The sequence below is a fragment of the Amphiura filiformis genome, chromosome 13, assembly GCF_039555335.1.
Source record: "Amphiura filiformis chromosome 13, Afil_fr2py, whole genome shotgun sequence".
NCBI classification, from domain to species: Eukaryota; Metazoa; Echinodermata; class Ophiuroidea; order Amphilepidida; family Amphiuridae; genus Amphiura; species Amphiura filiformis.
This window is the reverse complement of record NC_092640.1, coordinates 23,795,441-23,811,337: the sequence shown is the minus strand read 5'-3', so window position 1 is coordinate 23,811,337 and position 15,897 is coordinate 23,795,441. Positions and strand designations below refer to the sequence as shown.

General features: G+C 35.0%; 1 protein-coding gene across 1 annotated transcript in view; it reads right to left on the bottom strand.

Annotated features, from left to right (window-relative positions):
* The window catches only part of LOC140167512 (titin-like), a 281,497-nt gene that overhangs the window by 53,308 nt on the left and 212,292 nt on the right, over nucleotides 1-15,897 (bottom strand). Inside the window, exons 23-26 of the mRNA XM_072190818.1 lie at nucleotides 12,030-12,308; nucleotides 10,976-11,275; nucleotides 9,840-9,890; nucleotides 967-1,688 (exon numbers count right to left, since the gene is read on the bottom strand). Of these exons, the coding sequence (XP_072046919.1) occupies nucleotides 967-1,688; nucleotides 9,840-9,890; nucleotides 10,976-11,275; nucleotides 12,030-12,308 (1,352 nt within the window). The remainder of the gene's footprint in view (nucleotides 1-966; nucleotides 1,689-9,839; nucleotides 9,891-10,975; nucleotides 11,276-12,029; nucleotides 12,309-15,897) is intronic.

Sequence of the window (15,897 nt, the reverse complement as noted above, 5' to 3'; positions counted from 1 at the left end):
CAATGACACAATCAGAGAACATTGATGCACCTGGACAATATCCTATTGACACAGTTGATTATCCACTGACTGTACCATGCTTGTTGTACAAGTATCATACTAATTGTTTGAAAGGTTAACAAAGTTCAGAGTTTAGATTCAATTTGCCAAAGTATCATCATAGCTTTTATTATCATACAAGCATGTTAACGGATTTAATTTTGACAAAGTTATGACATTGACAAGAGAGCTGCTATTAAATAACAACGGTCATGTAGGAAGCAGCTTTCTGGAGAGAAAACAAAGAGTCATCTGATGACAGGTCTGCTAAATGAGAATCTTTTGGTAGTGGTGAAAAACATTTAACTCTTTCAACATTGAACTCTTTCAAAATATACCAGGGTTTATTTTGAATTATTGGATTGTAAATTGGCACCAAATTTAATCAAACATACTCTTGATGTTCGTGTAAAAAGAATGCAATCTTTATCTTAGGACCTCCTGGAAGGGGTGGAAATTTATAGCAGCAGTCATTGAATGTAACTTTTGTTATTTTTATTGGGTTGAAAGTTTCCATATGAAATAGGTCATTTGGTGTATACCCTCTCCACAAAACTGGTCATCTATTTTGATACTAATTTAGTTATTTCAGTTTCCAAGCTTATGTCAGTGTCAACTTCAATGGGCTATTCCATTTGAAATCCATATACCCCCTATGGAAGACATGGCCTTAATCAGGGAGTGTGAATTTCATTTGAAATTCACACTCCCTGTGTGGATTTCAACTGGAATAGCACATTATTCTGAGGCATAATCAAGTAAACAACAATGCACCAAAGCAGGGAGGGAAAAATTGGAATGTTTATCATTTTTGATCATCAGGGAAGGGGCCAGGGGTCCTAATTTATATGAATATGCTCCCTTGCCTTCTCTAGTTATGCCACTGCATTTATTTATCTGTCATATTTTTCATTAATCACCACTAACCTTGTCTTCTATCTTTGCAGTGAACATAACTGGTTGAGGGACCTCCTCAGCTTTCTCCTCAACTGGAACTTCCTCAACAGTCACTTCTTCTGGCTTGACTTCTTCCAATGGCGCAACCTTCTCTTCTTCAGGAAGAGCTTCTTCAGCAGGGACACCTCTGACAGTCACAGCCTCTGGGGTAACCTCCTCTTCCTTGGCAACCTCAACAGGAACAGCTTCAGCAGGTTTCTCCTCAGCAATTGGTGTAACCTTTTCTTCTTCAGGTAACTCTGCTTCAGCTGGTTTACCTCTGACTTCAACAGGCTCTTCTGCACCGACAACTTCTTCTTTAGGTACTTCTTCTGGTTTGGCTTCAGTTGGTCTTCCAACTGTTACAGCAAGTTGTTCAGCTTCTTCAACTTTCTCAGGAGCCAGTGTGACCTCTTCTGTTGGAGCAACTGTGACTTCAGCAACTTCTTCTTTAGGTGCTTCAACAGGAGCAAGTTCTTCTGGTGCAAATTCTTCCATTGGAGCAACTTCAACAGTGACGACTTCTTTGGGTTCTTCTTTAGGCAGCATTATGATTTCAACTTCAATAGGAACAGGTGAGATGAGACTTGGGCGTTTCTTGTCAACTTCAAACTCTTTTATAGTGACCTCTTCTTCTTTGACCTCGGTGACCTCTACCTTTTCTTCAGTGACAACTGTTGTTTCTTCCACGACGGTTTCTTCAACTGTCACTTCTGTTTTGTGTACAAAGTATTAAGCATTTGATTGATTTACATAAGAAGTTGATTCAAATGTCAAAATAGAAGGTGTCAGAGTAATATTTGGTGTTTTAGTGGTGTGTCCGGGGCTTTGGGTGCTGAAGCCTCCGCAAGACTTTGTTAAAAATCATCTAAAATCAGCCGTTTTTGGGCGATTTTAGCAATTAGGCCCCCAAGCATAACTCTGAAAGCCCCTCTAAGCCCCAAACAGGAACAGATCCTGGACACGCCGGTGTATTTGCTATTCAAGGGGGCCATTCAGTGTGCATGACCAAAACACACATGAACAGGTATGGTTTCATTGATCAAACTCACATTGCACATTTAGAGGCTGGGAAACCCTGACTTTAAAAGTAAAAGGGCAATTTTGCTTGTTGGAATGTTGATTCATCTTTAGGTGGTAAAAACATTTGAAAAGCTGACAACTTCTATTAAAATGGTAATGAGTTTTGGTAAATCAAATCACATGCAGATTTGTTCAATTTGGTATAGTCTACTTTGTAGCCCCTTTTTTTCTAATCTGTATTTTCATCATTATGTCCTACTACATCAGGGTTATAGCTCATCATGGCTGCCTGGCTAATTTTAGTTGCCTCGTCAGGATAGGAATCTAACTCAGCTCATAGGTGGCTATACTTGCTCAGTTCTAGGAAATCCATTAAAACAAGCTTGAATTATAAATTCAATTTTGTTCCTACAGGGTGAGTCAAAAAAAGTGCAATAGAGCAAAGAATCGATATTTATGTAAGAACCACGTTGAACTTTGCAATTATTAAAAATTTCTATACATGCCACACTCAATGCGCACCCGTTGTGAAAAAAGAAAGTCAATCACATCTACCGTTTAATTTTTATGAGTCCTTTTGCTACGATACCCAATTTCATTATTTGTCTACAAGGTACCATGTATTTTGAATGGGAGCACACAATGCACGATAAGAGCACCAGCTCTGAAACTGACTTTAACTTAAATAAGGTTGATTTTTGCGTTATTTCAATTTCTTTTTTCTGTTCAAACTTTCTAACATTACTTTAAGTCCTTCATACCTCACTCGACTTCAACTGCAGTTTTTTTTAAATCCCAATATGTCCAACTTACTGGATATTTTTATCATTCACTCCACTTCAATTTGCGCGCATTTCATTTCGACATTTGAAAAAATCCGCCTACAAATGTGTATGTTTTTGATACAGAATAAACATCTTTAAAGTAAAGGTAAAATGAAAATAACAACAAATAATGTTTCTTTTCCTTAAACAAGACCAAGGAAAATAACAATTTGGGTGCTCCATTTTATTTTAATGCCAGTGAGGTTAAGAAAATAGCAGTTGTTCCAAATCTACCTTACACAGAGTGGGCTGACATTCAAATTTTAGATGTTTCTTGGACAAATATTAAAATTGGGTATCGCTATAAAATGTGTCATAAAAACAAAACGGTAAATGCTAATTCCTTGGTCACTAATGAAGATATCATTTATAAAATGTTTTAAAACCTAAAATGTTCAAATCGGTTCTTAAATAAAAATGGATTCTTTTCTCTATTGCACTTTTTTTGACTCACCCTGTATTTTAAAGTCATTCTTATTATTGGAAATTTAAACTGGCTTTAACATGCTAACTATCCACAAAGCCACAGCCCACTTTGGAAATTACCTGGTGCTCTATATAGCCAATCAAACCATGTTTCATATACAACTCAACCCATTGACATCACCATAAGGCCCCCCAAAAAAAGATTCTTTGCTTGAACTTCCCCGACCGATCCTAATCTGAAAAATCTTGAAGAAAAGGTTTTATTTTGTTTTGCTGTACATATGAATACCGACCCTAATTTTGGAAATTCCAGAAAAACGTTTTTATTTCAACATTTTTGACATCCTGAAAAGTTTTTTTACAGTTTCTATACACTTCTAAACTGTTTAAAAAAAACCCAATTCACAACTATTTGGGCTATTCATTAACCTAATTAAATATACAGTCATGTTTTGGCTATGACTTTTAATTTTTTTTTAAATCCCGACCGACCGACTCAATTCTGAAAAAGTTGTGGAGGACAAGCAAACTATCTTTTTTGGGCCTAATTAGGATGGGAGTGGGTCTCATCCTGAATGTGTTTTCATTAGGCAAAGATAAGCCAAAAATGTATTCAAAAATTCAAAAGTGCTACAAAGTCGACTATACATGGTACCAAATTTCTAATTTCATGTCCCAACCCACATTCACTGCACTGCATGGATAATAATAATATTGGCAAATTGGTACTTTTTTCCAGAATGTGACAAAAAACTATGTTAATTTTCAATTGTTTTCATTCCAATGTTAGAATCAAATACACACAAGTTAAATGGTTGTTAATTTTGTAACTGTGTCAACATCCAAATTATGCACTCAAATAAGTATAAATGGTTTTATGTTTTTTACTGGTGAAAAGTTGTTAGGTTAGAACATAATTTATCACATCCACTTTTATTGTGATTTGTTATTGAACTCTTTTAGGGAGCTTGAAATGCATTGAAATAAGACATGTATGTTGTTTCTTAATTTTTGGACAATACATTAGTTGAAGATCTTTTTATGTATTTCATGTGCTACATGGTTGTTGGAAATATAAATCTTGTATGATTTTAAATTGTATTTGTATATTGAAGTTAATATGTATGGTACAAATGTTGATTGAAGTGTTTTGAATGTTAATGCATAACTTTCTTCTTATTATTTTTTGTATGTCAAGCATATCTAGGCATTAATAGCTGAAATCAGGGCTGATGAAACTTCAACCAAGACAAGTGACTGGGTGAAGGGGGTTGATGTAGATTGCAGGTTGGGGCAGGAAATGCAAGTGTATTTGCTGATAATTGAGTGTTACCCTAATTGGTACAGACTGTTACAAGGTCTTTATCATGGATCATCTGCCCTGCCTTTTCCTTCTGAACACTTAAAACCAATACTAAGCCTAATTTACCAAATGAATTAATCAATAGATGGATAATTTTGTTCTGCGTATTGTGATACCTCATTCGGCACAATGCATCTGTATTTTCCCAAGTTATACCAATTTGAATAAAAAAGGGAGCATTTCAAAAGTGACAAAATTTGCACAAACTTTTCTCTTGAAATTATGAGCACAGTGAGTGAGTGTTTATAAGCGTATTAGAATAGCCGATATGAGTAACCCTCAAGGAGGAAATAGGCCTTTTGTCCCTTTAGAAATGCTCTTTTTTCATTCAATTTGGTTTAACTTGGGGAAATACAGTCACATCGTTTCAAATGAGGTATCAAAATACACAAGACAAAATTAACCATCTATTGATTACTTTATTTGCAAATTTAGGTTGGGTGTCTTTGTTTTAAGTGTTTAGATACTTTTGTGCACTTGTTTAATACATTTGCCTCTCTCTTTTGATTGTGTTATGTATTTCTATGTATTTGTATACATATAAATAAACAGTTACTTTGTATCAATGTTAACTAACTCAATAAATGAGTAAAAACATGTTAGGTGCATGTGGCAGCATTGGGTTATTCCAGTTGAAATCCATAGGACAAGACCTTAATCTCCCACACAGGGAGTGTGAATTTCATGTGTGGGGGATTAAGATCATGACTTAGGGGTTTCAACTGGAATAACCCACATTTATTTTGAATGCAGATTAGTTAATCCTGTCTATAATAATGAATATGAATGTAGGTTTATTTATCCCTTTTATCTCTGTGATTATTAATGTGGATTTGACCATCGTTATCTAGGTGATTTTTAATGAAGATTTGCCTATCCTTCTATATACTAATCTGACAAGTCAAGTGATGGTCAGAATTCATTCCACTATTACTGGGGACCATCCGCACCACACTGGTGTTGTAACTGCCCAATTGGGTGGAAAAGTGCTGCTTCAAAATCAATCTTATATTGTATTGCATTGTAAACTTTCAGCATCTTTTTCTCACACGGGTGATGGACCACAGTTTAAAATTCCCACAAAGCCTGCATCATTTTACACTTCAGGTGGGATGTCCCCCTTCAATGGCTGCCATTGAGGTGTAAACTGTTATTCAGATTTCCTTTTACAAATTAAGCGTACTGCTTGCCGTCCAGCGCGTATTATTTTGCACATGGTCCAATGCACACGCTTGACGTCGCGCACATATACGCGATGGTTAATTTGTAAAAGGGAATCTGAATAATACTTTAGGAATACGTGGAATCAGATTTGTCTATACTAGTGAATGTAAATATGTAGAATTGCCTAGTTGTGATATGAATGAGGATGATTGTCTTTTCTTTGAAATCTTTTGGTTAGTATAACACAATATGTTGTCACACCTGTAGAAATGTATAACATGCGTATGAAGTTGACCAAATTGCACATGCATCTGGTCTTCAATTATCTATATAGCACACACACAAACATAAAAAAACACACAAGAAGCATTCTGGGTTTTTTCTCAGTTTGATCATTCTCTTTTAAAGTGTCTTTTTTCTACTGATCATGATATTTATAAAAGTTTGGATAAGTACTATGTCTAGTTGATGTTGAAATTTGGAAGTCACATTATTATGAAGGTGTCATCTACATAAAATGACAGTTATATTGAAAAATATATGGATGAAGCAAGCGAGTTAAAAGATGAAATCAATTTGTTTTCTTGTGGTAATTAACACCATAAAAATGGGAAACAAGGTCAAATGGTTATTTTCAAATGGCGATATCATACACTTGGCACTTTTTTTAATTTGCATAATTTTGAGAAAATCAATTGAGTTTCTACCAATCAGTGGTTGGAAAATGGAAATGTGACTTCCAATTTGCTACCCATGCTAAATTACATTTTATTGAGGCTATCACATGTCAATCTGGGTAAGTATAAGATCAAAGGCACAACAGCGTTTACTTCACGGCAAGTAGCACAGGAGATAACACCTTTGTGTATAGTGTGTCTCGTCTCAAGTTGAGAGTAACGCCATGTTGGATTTCGCAGTTGCAGATTCGAATCAGTGTGTTTACGCGGTTGTATCGCCAGCATAGGGACAAATTGCCCTTCTGTACATCTGTACATGCCCCCACAGGATTAGCGTGTGCAAATCAAATCTACCACTGGAAAATCCAACATGGCATTACTCTGAACTTGAGATGAGACACACTATAGTAGTTATGTCCTTGCTTTGTACCAATGCGGTATTAGCAATTTGTAAATCACAATTAGTTTTAATGCTTCTTTTACAGAAACCTATTTATTATGAGATAAACCTATTTATTACAAGACTCAGACTCAAGTCAAAATGGTTCATCTGTGTCAATTAGGATTGATCTGGTCTCAAACCTGTTATGTGAATAGCCTCATTATATGTATGTGTGATACTAACATTGTTACATACTGCCATGTTATAGTGCATTTACTACCTGCCAATACTACACTTCTGATTTTATTTCAAGTGATGGCAGGCTATAAGTTGAAGTGAACAGACTATAATAGTGCACATGGCTACACTCCTACCTTAACGTGATAAGTGATTGGTTAGTTTGTTTCCCATGCTGCAATGTGATTGGTTTGTTTATTCCAATGCTAAATTGTGATTGGATATTAGTGGTTTCAAACCAATATTTTCATGCAAAACAGCACACCACAACTTGTTATTATTATTAACAAAATATGAACAAAATACTGCCAAAATTCTTGACAGATTTTTCACTTAGTACATAATATTTAGTCAAACTTAATTAGACAATATCAAATCCTAGCAGCACATATTTCAGTTTAGTACATAGAGCAACTTAACAATTAAAAATGTTTTGCAATTAATATTGGTAATGATTAAAAATATTATGATACAAAATTACTAACTACATTATTCTAGTTGAGTTATATAGTGTTATTGTAGAAATATTATATTGATATAAAACTATAATTTGTTAATTTTCTATACAAATTTGGCCCCAACTTTACAAAATATTTTTTTCTTGAAATCTACTTGAGGTATATGATTGATTTCAATTTATTATATTTGGCAAGAAACAATTAATATTATTAATTAATTATGATGAAACCGGACAAGGGCTAATCCAGTTAAAATCCATATACCCCTTATATATAGAAGACATGACCTTATTCTTCCACACAGGGAGTGTGAATTTCAAATGGGATTACCTTAATGGCTGACTCCATTTGAAATCTACACCCCTGTGTATGAGATTAAGGTTGTGTCTTTCATAGGGGGTATATGGATTTCAACTGGAATAATCCAATTAACCATCACCTATAGGTATTTACAAAAATATATTAATGAGCAAAAAACCCATCTTGGTCCAAATAATTAAATACAAAATTTGGCAAAAGAATACTTGTTAAAGTATTGAGCCTGATGTCATGAAAGGCAAAGTCACAGTCTGAAAAACCTGACCTTCACACCAAATCTCTGATATATACACCTCTTAAAATACTATTTTAAGTCTGAATATACTATTTAAGGGTAAATTTTTATAAAGTATATAATATAAAGCTAAATAGTCAAAAAAGTTCAATAGCAAATAATAGGATCTATTTTAAAGATTTATATGATGACGAGCTGTCAATAAAACTTTAGAACCAGACATTTAATTGGTGGGGAATTTTATTTTGAATCAGTAATTTGGTATTAAATTTCAAAAATAAAATTAAAAATAAAGAAAGAAGAATATTTCTATTTAAACTGTCAAGTTGAAATCTAAATCTTTAGGTTTGATAAATAAAGAACTACATAATACTCTAATTATAATAATAATAAGTGTATGAAGGAAAACTACAGTATGTGTTTAAATACATATATAATGAAAACTCATAATGGAATGTCTAAATAGGAATTGAAATCACAGAAATTGATGGTACCACAAAAATACTGAGCAAGCCTCTGTGGGTAAGGCAACTCATGATGATAATTTTGGCTGTGCATTTTGTTTTTTCGTAATGCATCATAAGCTTAGCCAAAATATACATAGCAACATCTTAACTCCACAAGAGCATCAAAAATATGACTCATATTATATTGCCCATCATCTCTATTCATGATCCACTGGCCGACTAGTCATCCCTACACCTAAATATATAGTAGCTATTAAGTTAACAGGGTATAATGCAAAGTTACACTGTGCATTTGAAAGAAAACTGAAAGAAATAGTACCTTTTGTTCAATCCTATAATATATAAATACTTAGCCTCATATTGCACATGTTATTTTGTTTTACCAAAATATGCCATAATGGAAAGAAAATCCTCTTTGATATGTTACAAATTAAAATACAGCATACTCTGTACTTGAAGGTTCGCTCCTCTACATTTGTGTCCATCAGGCCTCTGTTGTAAAAAATAAAGTAACTCCTCTACGAAGGGAATCGAACCTGGAACTTATGAATCCCTAGATTGGTATTGTATCAACTGATTATGGGCAAGATGGGAATGAAAATTATTGTTAAATATATCTGTAGCCAATTAAAGAAAAAAAGCACCTGAGAATTGAACATGATACCTTCAGCTCTTTGTACCAATACTCAGCTGGGGGAAGTATAATGACTATTGTTACTTTCTTATGCAAAGTGTGCTGAGGCCTTGTCTGTTAAAAGTAGAGCATAGTAAATCATCCAATTTTTATTTCATTATCATTATATAACTTTGTAACTGTCTCATGACTGACTGCATGATAGTGGAAAACCCATTACCTGCCATGTGAAGGATTTGAACCTGTCCCAGATACTATGACAGTCAATCTATCAATTCAATGTGCTACCCATTCAGTTCAATCCCTTAATGAAAAATTTATTATTTCAGGTCTTTCAGTCAAGTATTCACTTTTACCTTTTCCCACTCAAGAGGTTTACAAAAAGAGCATTATTCAGAAATAGATATCACTCATATCCCATAATCAGGTGGTATTTTATCATCATAAGGTCTGAGGTTCGACTCCCTAATTCTAAGTTTATGGCCTGAGGTTTGACTCCCAGATTCTACGGCCAAGCCCAAACTGGACACAAACATGGAGGAATGAACCCAAGTAGTGTTATAATATTAGGAATAAAACAAAGTAACACATAGCAACAAACATGGCTAAAAAGCCAACAATATCCCATTCCAGTACGGATGCAATGGTCAGCATACCTTCTTTCGGCAGGAATTCTGCAGCCTTTTCTGGAGAGACCTTCTCTGGTACTGTGGGTTGAGAATATATAAAAGTATTAGCCTAATTAGTATCAAAGTTTGTTAGTGGTAATATATGTGTGATTTCAGCACAGAAAAAAATTAATACATTGGCATAACCCAACCTATTACTTACTCTCAGCAAGTCAGTGATGTCAATGTGTAGGAGCTGTTTCATGCACATGTATACAGTATCTTCAATGCTCTGCATGCTAGCCATATAGGCTTTGAGATATTTTCTCAAAATATCAAGAGCCACTCGACTGATGAACCACTAAGCTAATACTAGGCTTAATTGTTCTCATTTTAATGCATTTTTCATACTGATTCAAAATATGGTCATGACAATTTACAATTCTGATTTTTTTTGTCTGCAGTCGACCCTCTGTGTGGAGAGGGTTAAATGTGAGTATATGATCAGCACTTTGAGCAAATGATTTGGAGCTGTACTAAATGAGATGTGCACAGACATCACTGACTTGTCATGAGTAGAAAATATTCAAGATAAAGCAGGGAAAACTCAAAAAAGACATATTACACATTTAGAAAAAAAAGAGGTATCTTATCTGGAAAACAAATTGATGGTTTACAGAGATGTTGATGGTGAAAAAGCATGGATATAGAAAGCAATAGAATAAATGTATCTAAAAACCCACTGCACACAAATGTGGATGAATTTCATATTAGTTTTAGTATCAATTTGCCAGAAATTCTAACAAAATATAAAAGCACAACAAACCCTGGAAATATATTGGTTAATAAAATACAATTAGTGATAATAATGGTGTTCTAATATATATTTTTGTCTTTTTCTGTTTAATAAATTTAGTTCAGGTTTACAGGGATATGAACCTTAGAACATGCTAAGATTCATCAAAATTTAGATTTTGACATTTTTGAACAGGGAATGGGAGAAAGAAGTAGTAAGAGGCATAGAGAGAAGCGTGGAAGAGTAGGGTGATGCTGGATAGGCATCAGAGGAAGTATATGGTAGAATTGCATTGAAGGATGACAAGGAAAGATTGAAGAAGACCCTTCTCTCCAGCAGCAAAGATAGGTAGACAGAGATATAGATGGATAGTCTGTGGTGAACTCACCCAATTCTTTATGTGTCATAATAATCTGCGATTGTTCACTGGGCTGACTAGCACCCACTGCATTCAATGCCGTAATACGGAAGGTATATTCGGTCTCAGGTAGTAAATCAATAGCGATGTATGTGGTAGACGTATGCGTCGTTGATAATGTCAGCCATGTTTGGGTGGGTACAACATAAAGTTCAACGCAATAGCTTGTGATTGGCGTGCCACCATCTTTAGAGGGTGCTTGCCATGTGATGGATATGGAAGACTTGCTGATGTCGGTTGCTGTAGGCCTGCTTGGTGTACCTGGTGAGTCTGAATTGGATATAATAATGCTGTGTATGTGAGAATCTGGTTTTGTTGGATACCTACTTTGTATTGAAATTCATACTGCATTAAACTAGCCAGAAGTTGAATTGATTTCAAGATTTCGTTCAAAATTATGTATGAAGGTACAAAATTAATTAATTTTAGAACCAAATATAAAAATTTTCAAATGCTTTCAGAAAGGTTGTTATAGTTTTATAATTATGAAGCTGACAATGTTTTCCAGCTTTTTAAAAAAAGTTTTAGACACCTAAGTACTAATGTCACAATAATTTGTATTCATCTCGGCTAGAGCTTTTTAGGAGAGTACTGTATAATACTGTGTTTCTATTATTTCAACATTTTGATCATTGATAACCTCCACTCCAAGTTTAACTGGTGCAACTCTGATGAAAAATCCATTGCTGTATTTAAATATACAGATAGAAATACAGGAAACTTTATGTTACTAAGGACATTATATGGGCGCCACTCTGGATTCTTTATTATTAGTGCTTCTTCTCCACAAGGAATCTCCTTGCATTCTGCGCAAGCAATGGCACCAAGCACAGTGGGCACCAAGAAAGCAAGGTAAAGTAAATTTCCAGGTTTCAAGGGTGTTGGTTTTCTACCCTGCATTTATGTGTGCCCGGCTCACAGGCCTGATTTGGCCAATAATGTTGTGTGCCTGCACTTCTGAATGACTTGCAGGTGAGATTTGACCAACAATTTGGTGTGCATTGGTGTAGTTCTATTTTCTTACCAAAGACATCCAATTTAAATGTTCTTTCATCCCTTCCTACTGGGTTCTCTGTGATAACAGTATAGTCCCCTGCATCTGATGGCTCTACATCCGCAATAGTTAATGCAGCATACTCTTCTGTGACTTCAGTGCACACACGTTCAGTAATCTCCATTTCGGTGATCCCCTTTGTCCAGTAGATTTCAGGTCTTGGAATTCCGATAAATTCAAATTTAGGTGCGACGGTTTCTCCACGTTTGACAGCAAGGTGGGTTGGGCCTTCCACAATTTGGGCAGGAGCTAAACAAGAGATTGTGTATGTGAACTTACATGTAAGACAAAACTACTGTGAAATTTCTGTATATAACATATCATAGTGTGCAGATGGGATGACAAAAACTGGGTCTCATTTCATTCAGAGGTATTGTGAGCTATTGTGCAAAGGTACTGCATGTAAAGCCATTGGTACCCAAAGAATCTGAAAGGAGATTTGAGGACAGTATACAGCCATGTGCATTTTGCTATGGGATTTGGCTATATAAGATTGCTATGCATGGGGGGGGGCAGAGAAGTGTATCTTTAGCATTTCACAACTAAGACATTTTTCAAAGACCAAAATCAAACCAAAAATGGTGTCTTGGAGTGCATCATAGATATTGGAAATTTATTTTCAGGGCCTGCAATTTGCCCATAGTGTATTCTTGGTGAAAACCAATGCATTGAAAACAAAATTTGCTTGGCCCTTGATAAAGCAGTCAGAGGATTGTTAGTTGGAAGGGTAATATGCAGGCATGGTGGAATACACATGCTCCTGTTAAATTCTTTGGGTGTAGCAAGGAGTAATGGGAGATGCAAAAGAGTTATTTGGCTATGTTTTCGTGCACATATTAAGAGGCATAGCCAGGAATTTTTTAAGAGGGGTGCAGAATTTCAAAAAAGTATACCTTTTTGCTAAATAAATTTGCTTACATATAATAAGTTGTGAAGCCTTTGCTTGGCTATATGAACAGTTTAACAAAAAGTGGTCCCTTTATTTTTCCTTTATAATTTGGACCTTCTTGCTTACATTTTTACATTTTGTCCCCAAAAGTGGACCATTTTGTCAAGGCAGATGCATTGGGCTATTCCATTTGAAATCCACACTATCCCTTTTGAAGATTTAGCTAAAGTCTGCCACAGAGGGAGTATAAGTTTTGAATAGAATAGACAGTTGGGTATCTTCAATTTGAAATACTCACTCCAGTTGTGTAAGATATATGTAAAGCCAAAATACAGGAGGAGTATGGGTTTCAAAATGATTAACCCTGACCAATTACATTTGAAACACATACTCCCCCTGTGGAAGATAGTTCCAAAATCTTCCACAGGGGCAGGGCTGTCAACTCTCACGCATTGGCCGTGAGTCTCACGCATTGGGTCACTTTCTCACGGTCTCACGCCAAGGTAGTATAATCTCACGCCTAGGTAGTAAATCTAACGCAAAAAGCTGGTAAATGAGTAAAATCTCACACATTGTCATGAATAATTTGTTGCTCCTACCCCACCCCATACCCCCCCCACACCGCTTTTAACATTCTCGAGCACCGTGGCTCAAATGATCATGGTACAAAATGAACATTGGAGTCGGCAAATCCTGGTACGGCTCTGTCTCACGCCAAGCAATTCCAAAAAGTTGACAGCCCTGCAGGGGTAGTGTGTATATCAATTTGAATAGCCCATTGCACCCTTGGCTATGCCCCCGCACATAGTATAGTGAAGCAGTTCTGTGAAGGGTTTTTGATTAGTTAGTAGCAAATAGCACATGCTTAGAAGGACATAATTATATGTGACCCAGTCAAGCAAAATGAGGATAATGATCTGAAAAGTCAAGTTTAAAATTTTGCATTATGATAAAGAATTTTATTTAAATCAGCTTTAATTTGATGTAAATGCCATCAACATGTGACATAAGGAAGCCAAGTTATAGTTGAAAACGTAAGGTATTCAAACAATTAAGAACATTTTGGATTTGAATGGTAAGTCAGCTCTTAACTCAAATATACTCGACAGTGTCCTCATTTCACTTAATTGGGTTACATATGTTGCTTAAAGCACAATGATCAGCCAATCTAATGAAACAAACATAACTAATACAAAACCTTAAATCACTAAGAGATGGATTTAAAACCCAGCCACCTGTTAACAGGGTACCAGCAGTCGAACAGCAGTTGGGTTTTGGAGGCATCTCTTACAGTTTGTCCACTCTGAAGTACAAAGTGACAACGCGCACGTATACAGCGCGTTAACAACTCGTAGTGCTGCGTCTCTGCTGTAGATATGCGTGCCTTCAAAGTCGGCACAGTGTGTGCGTCCGCGTCTGTACTTTGTACTTCAGAGTAGACTGACTGTAGTGATTTGAACTTCAAGTTGCAAAGAAACTTGTATACTTATGTATATGTTCATAGTTTGTCTTACCAAGTTGAACATAACTCAAATATTCCTATCATCATTATCAAAGTGAATGAATGGGGGGGGGGGGCTTAAAAAGGGGAAAATTAAGTTGCTTTGTTTTAAAGGCCCTAACTAATTCTAAGTCTGAAGAATTGACTATGGAAAATTTAGAAAAATGTAAGATAGGGCTTAACTGCGAACATACTTGGTTAAACTTTTGTGTAATGTTTTGCTCACCACATGATGTTTGTGCACATCAATGTCATGTTCAACTTTAAACAACACAAACAAATGAAACTAATACCACTCTGATACAAATTTGGCTCTCAAAATATAATTCCCCTTTTTGGTATATCTCGACAGCCTTTGTTATTTAATCCTAAATATGTTATGCTGACATTGCTAGTGCACATCATCACTCCACACATTAAACTGCGCAGTAACAATGTGCATGTTGGTGTGATGTAGAGTTAAATCTAAAAGGCTTTTGAGAATGACCAAAGTTGTCTACTGATTTTAAGGTGTGATATTAACTGTTCAATGCTACATAAAATATACAGTGAAAGAAATGCAATTCTGATGGCAAAAAGCAACATTAACATTGGCCGATACAAAAGATAAAACAATGCATTTCAAAATCCAAATTCAGCAACATTCATGCAAGTACAGCACACCAGAGGAGTTAGTATAATGTTAAGCTTATGTTTCTTTATTCATAAAATAGCCAACTGCTAGTTTTAAATACATTGGAAATATTCTCTTGAAGGAGGAAAATATTCTAAATGTTAACAATTTATTGTTCAATGGTTCAAGTAGCATTCTATCAACCTTTGTTTATATCTTGACAAGATGTAGGCTTAACTTCCTATGCACAACTACCTTCAAACTCTTTCCACTAAAGCTACAATTTATAAGCCAACTTCAAAACTTGCTACATTCATTTTGGCATTTTGAATCTATAATATCTCAAATGTACTATTGTTTAAAAAATATATATTCAATGATAAAGTTTTTAAATTTTTGTAATATAATTGTACATTCAAATTCTTTGAAACTGGAAATATTTCAGGCTGCTATTTTCACTTGCGTTTTACGTTTGAATGTACTGATATTTTAAGTAATGATTAACTTAAAAATAGCAAATTAACAATGAAGATTCAACTCAAAATTATTGTAACTGATAGTATAAATAGATATGTAATTTCTAGCTCTAAAAGTGTACTTTACCTCTATTCTAAAATATAAAATTTTAAAAAGTTACGCTTTTGACAATATCGTGTTTTTGATTTTGAAAATGGATACAATTTTCCACCTTATAATAATTCATACAATGCAGAAAAAGAGATATTCTAAGAATTCATACTACATAGCAGAAACATAGTCATTCTAATACATGCATGCATTGTTTATTCCATGCAAACAGACAATGCTCATAATACTGGTGACCAAGTTATGATGC